General features: G+C 42.6%; 1 protein-coding gene across 1 annotated transcript in view; it reads right to left on the minus strand.

Moving 5' to 3' along the window:
- DCAF13 (DDB1 and CUL4 associated factor 13) overlaps nt 1-14852 on the minus strand; it is a 32891-nt gene that overhangs the window by 14220 nt on the left and 3819 nt on the right. Inside the window, exons 4-9 of the mRNA XM_088442590.1 lie at nt 14282-14371; nt 13246-13401; nt 12290-12367; nt 9917-9999; nt 8516-8680; nt 8025-8160 (exon numbers count right to left, since the gene is read on the minus strand). Coding sequence (XP_088298716.1) covers nt 8025-8160; nt 8516-8680; nt 9917-9999; nt 12290-12367; nt 13246-13401; nt 14282-14371 — 708 coding nt within the window. The remainder of the gene's footprint in view (nt 1-8024; nt 8161-8515; nt 8681-9916; nt 10000-12289; nt 12368-13245; nt 13402-14281; nt 14372-14852) is intronic.

Below are 14852 nucleotides of genomic sequence, written 5' to 3' on the forward strand. Positions count from 1 at the left end.
TGAATATCTGCCTGTTTAATCGAGGGTCTGATTTTATTCATCCATGAATCAATTGTTTTTTGTAAAGGTTGAAATCTGGCGAAAGGAACGGCTTCAAATGAAGCCATTTTTCCCAGTATCTGCATAGCCCTGAGAACCGAGATATGAGATATCTGTAAAACGGTCCTTATTCTGGATTGCAGATCCTGAATCTTTGCCTGTGGAAGAAACACCGTGACACAGAGTGTCGAAGAGAAGGTCCAAAAATACCATCCTCTGGGATGGAATTAAATTTGACTTGGGAAAATTCATGATCCAGCAGCATCTCTGGAGCATGCCTAAGGAAATCTGAAGATGTTGTTGCAATAGGGTCATTGAAGGAGTCTTTAGCAACAAATCGTCCAGATAAGCCAACACGTTTATCCCCCACACTCCTGAGTAAGGAGATTATGTATGCCATAACCTTTGTAAAAACTCTGGCAGTGGTGGCCAAACAGAATGGTAGAGCCTGAAACTGAAAATGCCCTACTGCAAATTGCAGAAGATGCTGAGGACCTCTCTACATAGGAATATGGAAATAAGCATCTTTGATATCTATGGAGGTTACAAATTCATTTTCCTCCATGGAACAAATGACTGACCTTACTGACTCTATCTTGAATTTTTCCAAGTGGAGACAAGCATTTAACCCCCTTAGGTTGAGAATCGGACGAAATGACCCATCTGGTTTGTCTACCAAGAAAAGGCTGTAGTAGAACCCCAGAACTTGCTGTAGCACCGGGACCAGAATTATTACTCTGGAATCGGAAAACGCAGAAATTGCTTGCATAAGGGAGAGGGGTGGAAAAGAATCTCCTTGGAGCAGGACCCTCCAAATCAAGCATGTAACTCCTGGTGACTATTCGACTTACCCAAAAATCTGGATTGGATTGAATCCAATCTTCTCGGAATCTGAGTAAGCGGCCTCCCACCAGAGGACGCTCCCAGACCCGTGACTCTCATGTGGATTGACCTGCTGGCCTAGCAGCAGGTCGACTGGTGCTGGTGACTGTACGTCCCCTAAAGGTTCCTCTTCGGGAACCCCTAGGTGCACTCCGGAAGGCCTGAAAGTTTCCTCTGAGTCCAAAATGAACAAAACCTAGGAGGAGTTTTTACCTTTGGAGTGGTTACAGGAAGATACAGACTTTTTCCTTCTGTGACTTGAGAAATAATTTTGGTTAATCCTGGACCAAACAAAGCACCTCCTTCAAAAAGCATGCTTAGATTCTACATCTGCCTTCCATAATTTAAGCCATAGCGAACGCCTGGTGGAAATGGCCAAAGCATAAATATGAGACTGTACCTGTATAGTATCTATTAAAGAGTCACCTATATAGGTTAGAGCTTCCAAAATCTGATCAGCTATGGAACTAGCTTCAGACAACTCCAGATTTAAAACCAGTAATCATCTGATTCAACCAGAGATCAATAGCTTTCATCACCCAGGCGCTGGCCAAAATTGGCCGCAGAGATACTCCTGACAAAGTGAAAAAAGATTTAAAGTACAGTCTCACTCTTTCTATTCATAGGATCTTTAGGAGTTAGAGACCATGTTGTGGGAATAACAGTATTCCTAACCAACCTAGCAATAGGAGCGTCCAACGTAGGTGGAATTTCCCAAAGTTTGGTTTCCTCTTCCAAAAAAGGATAAAGGCACTTACATTTTTTTGGAATATTAAATTTGGAGTCAGGCTTTAACCAGGCTTCCTTTAATATTTCCTCAAAATATGACAATTCCAGAAAAAAATAAAAACAGATACCGGTTTCTTCTTTCGTTTAAAGAAAGTGAACTAATCTCTGGAATAGCTGTTTCCTGTATATGCAAAGTCTCCCTGACCGCATTTATCAACACAGAAACTCCTGAATACGATTGAGGAGTCCTCCTCCCAGTTAGAGGGGTCTTCCCAGTCAGAATCAAATCCCCCTTATTCCTGGGAAGAGGTACTGCAACCTCGTCACCATGAAAAGTGGAATGGCCTGTCTCTTAGTGGCTATAGCCCCTGCTGCCAATTTATTCAAGGACGTTGCCATCTGAGTGAGATATTGTCCCATATTCTGGGCCCATCTGGGCTCTACTGAGGGATAAGAAAAAGAAGGAGTTTGAGCACAGGGTACCCTATAATTTGCCTGAGAGTGACGTAATTCACCTATGGCCGCAGCCATAGGTTTGGCCCAATCAGGCACCACCAACTGCTCAGCCGATCCTCCGGGAAATTAATCCCGTGAACAGCTAGCACAGACTGAACCTGGATCCGTACGTTTTGGCATTTTAGCACATTTTGTACAAACATAACTAGTGACTCCTTGGACTAAATAATTCGACATTCACATTTCTGGCGCACAAAGATCTGCATCAATTCACGTAAATAGAAATTACTCATCCCACTCCCCACCCCCCAAAAAAATAAAAAATGACATGGCTGCTGTATAGCTTTTAACAGGGTTTTGCTTTGCAAATAATGCTCGGTCAACTTTTTTTGTTCATGCGGTTGCATAAGATTGCCTTGGGCGATATTGCAACAGAACCCCTCAAGAATACTGTGGAACCGTCTCTGTTTAATGAATGAGACTTGGATTCCTTCCCTTTTATATATAAAGCCGAAGTGAGTTTTGATTGGGCAGGGGACACACTTACCAGTGGTCACTTAGTGGCTTCACCTGCAGACCAGGATGCACGGAGTCTCGACACTCTGCAAGTGGTCAGATTGGTCAGTGCACCTTATGACTGAGAAAGGGACTCCACTTGCTTAGAGGTTGCCATTCACATAATGAGATGCCCCATGACATGTATTCCTATTTTATTACTGAACCAGACAAACATTACTACAGTTATTGGTTCAGTTGTTTACAGGACTCGGAAATGCTTACTCCCTTACATTAGCCCTCGGTCCCTTTGAACATGGACATCTCGCCCCCCTTCATGTAATGTAATTTTTGCTATTTTCCTGAGCCAGCCTAAATAGAGCCTACAATTTTTTTTCCCCATTGTGCAGCAAATTGTCAACAGCCTCCAAGTGAGAGGGCTTTTATTCTAATTAAAAGCAATGATTTTCTTTAATTTAATTGAGAAAGAGCAAAGTGCTGTTGCTGATTTAGTACAAACTAAACAGTTTTGTAGAGCAAAACCTCTGTGTGGAGAGAACACATTTAACCATTTCCTCACACAGAGCGGGTAGGTGAATGAGTTACCTGGAAAGGATAATTTCTCAGGGGTTCTGTTGTATAAAAGAGGCCACTTCACTATACAATTCATCTTGCAGTTTATTCTGATCCAATGAGCAGTAGTTATACTGTATTGCCCACCCCCTCTCCTTTCTCCACCAGAGGTATTAACTAACAATTATTTTATCTTCAGGTCACCGTGTTTATTTTTAAGGGTCTTCATTTCAAAGTGATGGGAGCTCTGATCGTACACCAATACCATGAGTTTGGTCGACGTTTGATAGTGATGCACAGAACAAGCACAATATACATGGGAGACCGCCTGAGATTCGGCCCTACCCAGTCCTTTCATCCTCCATGAATGAAGAGTTTTAATATTAGACCACTTCTCACATCCTTGGAATGAATTTGTATTAATGAGACCAACGTTATATATAAATATTTTATCCCTGAGTTTGTAATACAGGTTGAGTCTCCCATATCCAAAATGCTTGGGACCAGGGCTATTTTGGATAATGGAATATTCCGTATTTTGGAATATATGCATATCATAATGAAATATCTTGGGAAAGGGGCCCCAATATACACACAGATTGCATTTATGTGTTATATACACCTTATACACACAACCGCAGGTAATTTTATACAATATTTTCAATAATTTTGTGGCTCAAGCAAAGTTTGTGTACAGAAATTAAATTAATTTATGATTCATATACATCTTATACACAAAGCCTGAAGGTAATTTTATACAATATTTTTAATAATTTGTGCCTTAGACAAAGTTTGTGTACATTGAACCATCAAAAATCAAAGGTTTCATTATCTCAGTCCTGCCAAAATAATTCCGTATTTCGGAATATTCCGTATTTCAGAATATTTGGATATGGGAGACTCAACCTGTACTCTACTCTCTAAAGACTAATCGGGTCTATTCATCAAATTTTGCATATTTGACAACAAACTTTCTGGCATTTTTAGCATTCAGTTTTCGGCTTTATTTACAAATCTCACCTTGCCGGGATGGTGCTTGCGTAAAATTCCTGTCCCGGTGAAGTCTTTTGTAGCCAGAACGGCACTATTTATATGCAGATAACTTCTTCAATACAGGTTAGTCGTATCTGCATGAGCCGTGCATGCAGGGTGTCACGTCTTCACTCAACCTCGGTGAGGGAAGACCGCGGCGGGCGCTATTCAATGTCCCTGGAAAGCAGTATTAACCACTTGCCTGGCGTGGTCGCATCTGACGCGACCACGCCAGACTGGACTTTAACTGACATGGTTGCATTTGATGCGACCAGTCAGAAACGTCCACTAGTTGGCTGCTGAAGGATAATCCTCCAGCAGCCGGCTATATCAGCGAACCTGCTGTTTCCTCTGCACCCGCTGATCCCCCTCCACGATGTCCTCATCACTGCTGGCCACAATGATCGGGACCCACCTGGCTGCTGCTGTAGCTATCTCCTCCCAGCCGTGGGAAAGCAGCAGCCACGGCTCCTGTAAGCCAGCGGCAGCTGCTGCTGCTGCTGTGTCCAGCCGGCAACTACCCAACCCCCCCATCCAGCTGCTGCTCTCGCAACTATCTCCTCCCAGCCGGAGGCAACCCCACCTCCTCCTCCCGCATTCCGCTGAGGTCGCCACCAGATCCCTGCATTGCAAGCCGAGCTCCGCGCAGACGACACCGGACCCCCAGGTATTCTAAATAATGGACCAAAAAAAGAATCCAAAATGCTTCCAGTCTAATATAAATATATATATATATATATATATATATATATATACATATATATACATACACACACACACATCCAATGAATGGACACAAGTTAATGGGCGGCAGTGCCGCCCATTATCTTGTGTTCATGCATTGGTGATTATATATTTATTTTACACATACATTACACACAGTGATTTAACATTTTTGTTAAAAAAAAATTATATTGATTCAGGTTTATATCAGGTCTTTACATAATTTGCCAATAAATAAATTATAAAAAAAGGCCGTTTTATGAAAAATATTAGCCAGTTAAGTGGTTAGAGGTATGTGCGACAGACGCACAGTGGGAGAAAACTAAAAAAAAAAAAACCCCTAAAGATATTATTTCATAAATAGCCCCCATATGTCCAATTTTTGTTGATTTTGTTTTAGGGATTAAATGTGTAAACAAAAAATATTAAAAATCAAAAGACCCTAATGGACCGTACACACGGTCGGATCAGATAATGATCGTTATCGAACATCCAGCACATGCACCATTCCCCCAACTACTATAAGCCTATAGTAACTAGGCTAACCTGGTCGATACCGACCAGCTTGGCCTGCATGCACGGGCGATGGTCGATATCGAACATCCTTGCCCGCGCATCATTTGGTCGTTTGAGGGGGGGGGGGGGGCGAAAAAAAGGACGATTTAAACGGTCAAACGATATCGTTTAAATCGTCCTTTAAATCTGACCGTGTGTATGCACCATTAGGGGAATATATTGCAAGTGACACCACCTATCACAGTTGTTTTCAACTCCAGTCCTCACAACAGATCATGTTTACAGCATTTCTTTCAGTAATTATCATGTCCTTTTTACAGACAGAAATCCTGAAAACTTGACCTGTTGGAGTTGAAATCCTCTGCCCTAACTTCTCTTTAGCTGTGTGCTATACATACTTTCTAGGAGAGTGTATATAGTACTTAGCTCCAGCCACATTCAGTCACACGAGGTTTATCTACAGCCAGTCACCTCTGCCAAGTCACAAGCCGATCATCACTGGGTTCGGGCTGAGCAGTGCAGATTGCGTTTCCTGCTGTTTAAATTCAATTGCACATTGGTGGAGACCATCTGAGGACTGACTGCGGGCAAGGCCACTGATGATGGCACTCCCCATACTGTACAGAGTATGTAGCAGACCATTACAGGTAGAGTTCTCCTTTATGTGTAAAGGATAGGAGGTATATAACTATTCTCTTTACCAATGTGAGTGTAAATAATGAATAGAAAATAATCATGCGCAAAGCACTAAAGCAAAAATTATGAACATGCAACTACCAAGTAATAACTTCTAAAGGACATTTTAAAAAGAGTAAACAAAATGCGCAAAATGTACAAATATTACAATACTGCACCTTTAAATAGCGTACCGTAACCAAAAGCTTAGATGCTTTATTCTGTAAATAAGATCCTGTATGGGAGAGCGATTGTATTATGCAAGAGGTGGCATGCGGACATGACTGACTGATGGAGCCTGTGATGTAAAGGGGTCACCGGCAACATTAAAGTTCTATTCTCGCCTGAACTGTAAGTGAAGACAATAAACCCCCATCCTGGACCCCTGCGGAAGGCCTCAGTCATTAAATGGCTACAAAGTAGTAAGTTCTCTGTGATTTGCATTGGACTCATGCTAGGAGGAAAACAAATTAGGATTCAATTAATGCGGTTTCCTGGCAAAGTGTTGAGCAATGACCTGAACAGTGCAAATTACGGGAGTCCTACTGTCACCTGGTGGAAAGCTGGAGATCGCCCCCATGTGGTCATAAAACTGATGTGTTACCTTATAACAATCTTAGAAGAAAGGAGTACAGAAAACTCCGAATAAAACACAAATCGTTGCTTTGATGTTCTATTGCTTTTGTGGGTTGTCAAGCTTAGGAGGAAGCCTCTGTAAACTGATTTACTACATGTTTATGGCTACCATAATGGGATAATGAAAGTCAAGAAAGAAAGGGATTGTAAGCAGGGCGTTTTGTCTAAAAGTGTCACAAAAGAAAACACAGACAACAATGAAACAGACATCTACAATTACAAGTCCAACTGGGGGCTTTTGAATTTTAACGATTAATGCACCAGCAAATTACTGCTAGCTTTATTGGCGCGTTCCCCTTATTCCCTGATGTTTGATCTCTCATCTAATCCCAATAAAAGGCAGTGGGGCCACGATACTCCGTCTATTTATAATCCACCATACTGAAGGCAATGCGGACCTCTGCCCGCACAGAGGACCGCTAATGCTAATGGCGCAACTGATTCGGGTCATAAGGAGATTCCCGCTTGCATCAGCGCTAATCCATCTCGTTGCATCTTTAGACGCACCATCGAAGCCTGCACCAACACTATGGCAGGTTAAATGTCTCCGTCTGGACATGGCGTCTTGTGTCAGCGCTACTATTCGATTAGATGCAGCTGCTGTCAGTAACATGCCCGTGTCTGGCTAACCACCCCAAGAACGCCTGCTGACATCTATTACTCATGTTCAAATTTGTTCAGCATCTCCCAGCTGTAATCATGGAGACGCATGGGCTGTACTCCCACTGCCGGCATCACACATTTATCACGTCAGTGTTTGGAGAATCTTATTGGTCTATTCACTGAGCAGTGTTAGGAGACAGAGTGAAAAGTGATAAGGTGCCAGCCAATCAGCTCCCAACTGTCATCTCACAGGCTGTGTTTGAAAAATGACAGTTGGGAGCTGATTGGCTGGCACCTTATCACTTTTCACTCTGTCTCCTAACACTGCTTAGTACATAGATCCCTTAGTCTCTGACAAGCCACCCCGATGAATAGTCACATAATATACATCTTCGTAAGCTTATGCCTTCCCCTATCCTGCAGTAGTCAAACGATTTCCAGGCACTAAGTAATCACAAATGTAACAGTCACCTTGCATTATAGCTCCAAATAGGGGATGACAAGCAGTCTAGGTGCTGCGGTCTGACTTCAGGATTTAATGCTGCACAGTATGACTCACACAGCAGGTCTATGACTGAGCACTAGGATCTGGCTACAGGTGCACTGCAGTGACTCTGCAGCTGCAATTAACGTATTGCTTTGCTGGACACCACCAGCACTCTTACCAGGCCAAGTTTCTCAGAAGCGTTGGCTTTCCATATACGGATGTTCATTTCGTCCGACCCGCACAGGATGTACTTGTTGTCGGCCGACCACCTGACGCAGGTTACGTGCTGCATCCTCTTTGTGTGATACACTTCCCTGTTTCAAAAGCAGAGCTTAGAGTCAGGTTATGTTGAAGCTTTAGAAGGGAGAGGATGTGTAAAGTGTAAAGCATTCAAACAAGACCTGGTGCGTGCAATGGTCACATCTAAAGAGCATTCCATTCAATGAAAGTATCTCAGCAGCATCGTGACACAGATTCCTCCTTAAATGCATGCTAGGCTGAGTAAATTAACAGAAATTGCCTTTTAATGGACTCAAAAGTGCACTAGTCATTACACACAGAGGAGGCAGCCATCTTGTGGACTGAACGGAGAGTCACGTGAATGAGGCCTATTAACTAAGAATCAGTGATGATGTGTACTTTTTATCATTGGTAGGAAGAGAAGCTCACCGGCTGTGCCCACTTTCAACTGGGAAGATGCGAACTGATTTATCAAAGCTGGCAGTCACAAATTCCTTCCCGGTGGGGGAGTAATCCACATCCAGAACAGCTGAGACGTGGTCCATGTGCACCTTCATAGGGGTTTCCATGTTGCGCATGTCATAGGTGTACAATCTGCAGGAAGAAGATGCATTGAAAGTGAAAACGCACTTTGTTTTGTATTTTACAAGGAAGACATTAAAACAATATAAAAAAAAAGGGTGTATTGTGTTGTATTAAGGCAATTTTTTTTGCTTTTACATACGAGTGTATGAGGAGGTCCGGCTACCAGGAGGGAGACTGTAGTGACTGATGGCCTGATTCAGAGATGGGCGCCAATGCGATCGCAGCTGCGATTTCGTGCACATAACACAAGAGGCGAAAATATGCCAATGGTTGCAGAGATTACCCGAGCATAGAGACGGCCACTGCTGCCTTCTTACATTGCGGACAATGTCGCTTACTGTGTAAATACAGGCAACATCGACGCACATCGAGCAGCCATCTTGCCCTTGCGGCCTGTCTCCAGACACGCAGAGGGCTCTCATGCTGCGTTTGTAATCACAGTGGCTAATGCATGCACGCCCATGTAATGGCGTTTAAACGGTCAGACACGCCAGCATTCTTTTTTACAACCCCACCCCCCCCCCTCCCCGTCACCAGCCCCAAATACTGAGTACCTCTCCCTCACTTTGCGAATGAACCCTCTGTGCGTCCGTAATTGCATTGCGATGGCTGCGCACGCGGCTTATACGCATGCACGATGGCAAACAATCGCTCGTTCTGCGTTCGTAATCGCCATCGCGTCCAGCTCTGAATCAGTCCCTGAGTTAAACACATTTCCCAACAAGACATTTCAGATCTTCTTATAACTGCAATAAACTAAAGAAGTATTTTTAGACTCAAATTTACTGTCTCGTTAAGAGCACTTCATGGAGTAAATGAAGGGCAGTGTATATATAGGTGTGTAACATCCCACATAAACCAGACATACTGCATTATCTGATAAGGATATAACAGGACAGCAGCTACTGTACTGCTAGATGAGTAAAGCAAATGACAAACTCCTCAACTGGCTCCTCCGCGCAACATTAATAAACACTTTTCACTTGATTTATGGGGGAAGGGGGGGGGGGGGAAGAGATATTTATCAAGCCTTCTAAAGACAAGTGGAAATGTTGCCCATAGTAACCAGATTCTAACTATTTATCCATTACATTCTATAAGATGATAGCTAGAATCGGATTATGAACAACACCTCCCACTTGTCCTCTTTGATAGATCTCCCCTGTAAGAGGATGTTTTACCCTGCAACTTACAATTACTGTTCATAAACTTGCCGCTGCCCGCTTGCCGACTATTAATACTTACTTGTAGTTCTCATTAGCAGCTGTAAATACGAAAGCTTCCATAGGGTTCCAGCAAATAGCATTTGTTCTCATTTCTAGAATAATCTGTTACAAGAGAGGAATTATTAGGATATAATAAAAAGCTAAACATTGCACTAGAACAGCAGGTTTGTTTTAAAAAAAAAAAGTGCTGAATTGTCTGTTCTGAAAAATCTCAGGTTCTGCACCGTCAGCAGCACGCGGCGTGCATTTATCCGCCAGTTACGGTAAAGTGATTCCGTCTGCATCTCCATAGGCTGTGAGCAGAATCAGAATTGCGTCACATGATGCACTTTGGCGGTTAATTGAAATTTGCCTCTAGGCAACCAATTCATTTTAGGATCCTTCACCATTGTCAAATGAAATGGAAAAAGCTCACTCACCTGGGTTCCGCCAATCATTTGGGTGCCATGAGGTCCTCTCTCCTGCTCGGGAACGGCTTTCCTCAAACTGCTGCCTTTGAACCATGGCGAGGCAGCTCCAGTTTGGGAATGGCCTGCTCAGCGGAGGAGAGAGGACTTCCTGCATAGACTGTTAGGGGAGATCATAAAAGCCTACAGATCAGAGGAATGCAGGTAAGGAGACCATCCGTTTATGAAGAGTCATCCAAATGAGCAGTAACCATTTATATATTACCAGTTATTTATATAGCGCACACATATTCCGCAGCACTTTACAGAGAATATTTGGTCATTCACATCAGGAACTGCCCCAGTGGAGCTTACACTCTATATTCCTTATCACATGCGCACACACACACACACACTAGGGTTCATTTGTGTTGAGAGCCAATTAACCTACCAGTATATTTTTGGAGTGTGGGAGGAAACCGGAGAACCCGGAAGAAACCCACGCAAACACAGGGAGAATATACAAACTCCACACAGGTAGGGCCGTGGTGAGAATCGAACCCATGACCTCAGAAACACTACTAGAAGCAGAGCTGCAAAATTACACATAAAAACACAGAATATCACAAATCTGTAACCTAAGAACTGAGAAAGATATACAGAGCAATATTCTTAACATGCAGATGTTGTTCCTTATGTTTCCAAGTAATTTGAAAATATATTATAGCCCAGAGTTGTTAACCCAATAAAGGTCCAGTATTTTTTAAAGGACCACTCCTTGTTCATTTTTTTTATTGTAGCAGGACTTTAATACCCATCGCCTAATTGTCTCTAATGCAAAAGTAATCTAGATTTAGTAGATAAAACAAGGTTCAATCTCACAAGTCCTGCTGATTTGCCTGATTTGTCCAAACCTAAACCGGCCGCTCGCACTGCGATATTGTCAATATTGGAGCAACCAGATGATATTCAGTGTGTGACACCCAAAGTGGTGTTGATGTCAGATGATAATGTTACGGAAATTTATAGGATTATTATTATTTGGTAAAACCGAAAACACAACTGCAATATAACCGCTATCAATCTTTTTGTGTGGGGTTATATTCCCTCTGAATTATCAAGCCAGTTCCTTGACTCGAGAACAGCTGGTTCTTGTATAATCTGGGAAGAATGGAATAACCAAGTTATGACCCTGTCGCTTGGGTCCAGCAGTAGTAACCGGCCACCTTCGAAAACCAAAAGTTCAATAATAAACACGAAATAACTGTAGTGTTTAATAATGGTGACCAATCAGGACATTGTCCTACAGATATGGGAGGGGCTTCACCTGTCTATTAGTGGAATTTATTAGAATTAACTAATTTTACCACCATGGCCCATAGCTGCAAATTTAAATTTTGATCAATCCTTTAATCTCAGTGAATACAGAAAGCCGATATCAAAAAACAAAGCAACAAGATAGCAAGGTATAAACATGCAAATTAAAATAGGAGTACTCTTGACTTTAAATGTAATGAAAATAAAGTAAAACATGGGCCAATTGCCTCCACCAGGGGTATTCAACATGTGGCCCTAAAACGGTTTAGGAACTACACATCCCAGAATGCCCTACCACAGTTTTAGCATGCCCCAATAGCAAAACATGTGGCAGGGCATGCTGGGATGTGTAGTCCCACAACAGCTGGAGGGCCGCAGTCTAAATAACCCTGGCCTACACCAAGCGAAGGCAGCCATTTATTAGATGGATCAATATTCATGAGAATGCAGCCTGTCTGTTCACGGCAAACCAGTGAGATCACTAAAGCTGCAGCCTCATTGTACAGCAATGTCATACGTTCCTAGTGAGCTTTGTGGGCCCCATCCTCCTGACTATAGACTGAGAGCAAAAACTCCACTGTGTATAATCCTATAACTATTGTGTTCTGCCATTGAAATTCAGCACAGCATCTCCCTTGAAGACATCACTTCCCACACATAGTGATACCAGATGTGAAAGTGCTACTTACCTTTTTTAATGGTGTAGGTTTCCGCATATCATACAGGACAACGCTTCTGTCAGCAGCACAGCTTCCTAGGATGTGCGTCTAAAAAACAGAGCAAATCATGAAGATTCCACCTCTCTGAGATAAGCTGTACAGCAAGATTGGTGTATCTGCTATATGTAGTTAGCCCTGTTGCAGCAAATTAATATCCATACAGATGTGAGCACATACATCTTACCTCCATGCGCTACAAGTCACGTTAAACATAACACGTGAGCGTTGTGCGACTCGACAGCATCAAGCGTAATTTCTTGCTTCATTTTCTCTTAAAACGTGTTTTATTCGCAAAGTGATGTGAATAGGACACACAAGCTGCTTCTGCTGATTAAAAGGATATGCGGCATGCCTATGTTCTGTGTGCAACAGCGGGTGCATCTGCAGGCAAAATGCTACGTCACAGTGCCACATCCGCTGACACTAACGCAGCATTTCGCATACAGATACACCCGCACACAGAATAATATAGGCATGCCGCATATCATTTCAATCAGCAGACACGGCTTGTGCGTGCTATACACAGCGCTTTATGAATAAAATGCTTTTGAAGGGAAAAAGTTGCACAAAAAGATGCTCAGCGCTACGGAGTCAAGCCGTGGCATAGCGCGACTAGAAGGGATATTTAACATGCAGAGATGCATGTGACCACATCTGCATGTCTAGCAAATATAATATATGTTACACTATTTAAACCAGCTTTGTATTTATCTTTAAAGACTTGGGACTAACTGAGCAAGCCTGTAAAGCAAATCTGCCAAACGGAAATGATTGAGGCGCAAACAATCCGACTAAATGGGTATAATATACTGTAGAGGTTGCAAGTTATGCATCTTCATAATATACCCAATGACAAAGTAAACCCCAGGACTTCCAGGTCCTCTGATGATCACAGAAACGCCATGAATAAAACACAGCTGCTTTACCTCAATGGGGTTAAATCTGACGCTGGAAATGCTGTCTACTCCCCAGGAATAGGATCGCATGGGACTGGTTCGCTGTTCATCCCAGATATCCACCTGCTGCCCACATGTGGCAAAAACAGGGTCCCTCCAGTGATGATCCACCCACGTGTACACAGTCTGCAGACGGAATAAAGAGTTGAGAACCTAGGAAGACACTCTTTGGAGACAGCAGAATACATACAGCAACTCAGACAGACTAAACTTTGCGGTCATACATATCTGGAAAACTTTATGGAACTTAGATATTTTACAAAGCAGAATACCCCGATGTCTAGTGTGTACCGACCTCATAAGCGACAGACCTGGCCGATGCCGGCAGGGGGGTTAGCGGGAGCCATGTTGCATTCGGCAGCATGACATCGTTAGCGACATCTTCAGATCTTTCTGCATGTACAAGTGATCTGAGGATGCGACGGACGTCCGGCATGTGCTCGCTTCGGGAATGGGATTAGTAGGTGTACACACTACACTATTTGTGGTTCCGATGCATCGGAATCGGCTAAATCGTTCAAAATATCGTCTAGTGTGTACCCAGCATAAAAAATCTGGATTAGTTTGAAGGGCCTCCTCTTCTACCAACACTAGTACATTCAGGGCTTCTTCTATATAATCAAGATCTAATTGTACTGCCAAAGAAGGTCTGATACAGTAACGTCACAGGATTTACTGTCAAATGCAGAATGATACCAATTATCGCCTATATAGTGTTGCCATATTGCGCAGTGCTTTACGGAGAATATTTAATCAGTCCCTGCCCCACTGGAACAAATAGTATAAATTCCCTTACACACACACGTTTTTTGTCAGTGGGAGGAAACTGGAGCATTTGGGGGAAACCCACACAAACACAAAAGAGAACATGCAAACACTACACCGAGGGCAAGGGGTGAAATCGAACTCAAAGCCCCAGAGCTGTGAGGCAGAAGTGTTTACCTTTATTGTATTAATAAAAAAAATATCCAAGAATGAAAAGTAAAATCATAATTTACCAACCGACCTTGCCCAGGATTGTATGTATAGGCTCCTCTTTCTCTCCATGACCCGGGCTTTCCATCTTCCACTGTTTCACCGTCTTATCATCACCAACCTAGGACACAAGTGCCAACAACTAAAGTAATCAATGGTTATTTACTAACTATATGTGAGAGTGGTGTGTGCGCATACCCATATTTTGGGAGCAGTAACACATAACAGAACATTTACGAGCTTTCCGAGTTAAATTGTTGCCCTTACGCTTAAAATGAAACAACACTCAAAAAGCCTTTTGCCTAATTATAGTTATACTGAGTAACACAGATTGCTGGAGTAACTCGGAATTAAAAAAATATGACTTCTATAAAATATGGCTAGTTGGAAGGCTCAGAAGATAGATACTCTTTTCACAATATTAAGTTTACTTTTTTTTTTTATTTTTTAAATGGAATAAACCTATCATGTGATGTTTTTATTTTTAAACCGGAAGCAAACTTTGAAAGCCGCAGTGCTTTCTGATGGATCTAAAAGAAACGGACCCGCTACAGATGTACAAGTACAAACTGGACTATTGTCACAGCACTTCAGTGGCAAAC

This window comes from Taudactylus pleione, unplaced genomic scaffold, assembly GCF_031769625.1.
Source record: "Taudactylus pleione unplaced genomic scaffold, aTauple2 ptg000314l, whole genome shotgun sequence".
Taxonomy (NCBI): Eukaryota; Metazoa; Chordata; class Amphibia; order Anura; family Myobatrachidae; genus Taudactylus; species Taudactylus pleione.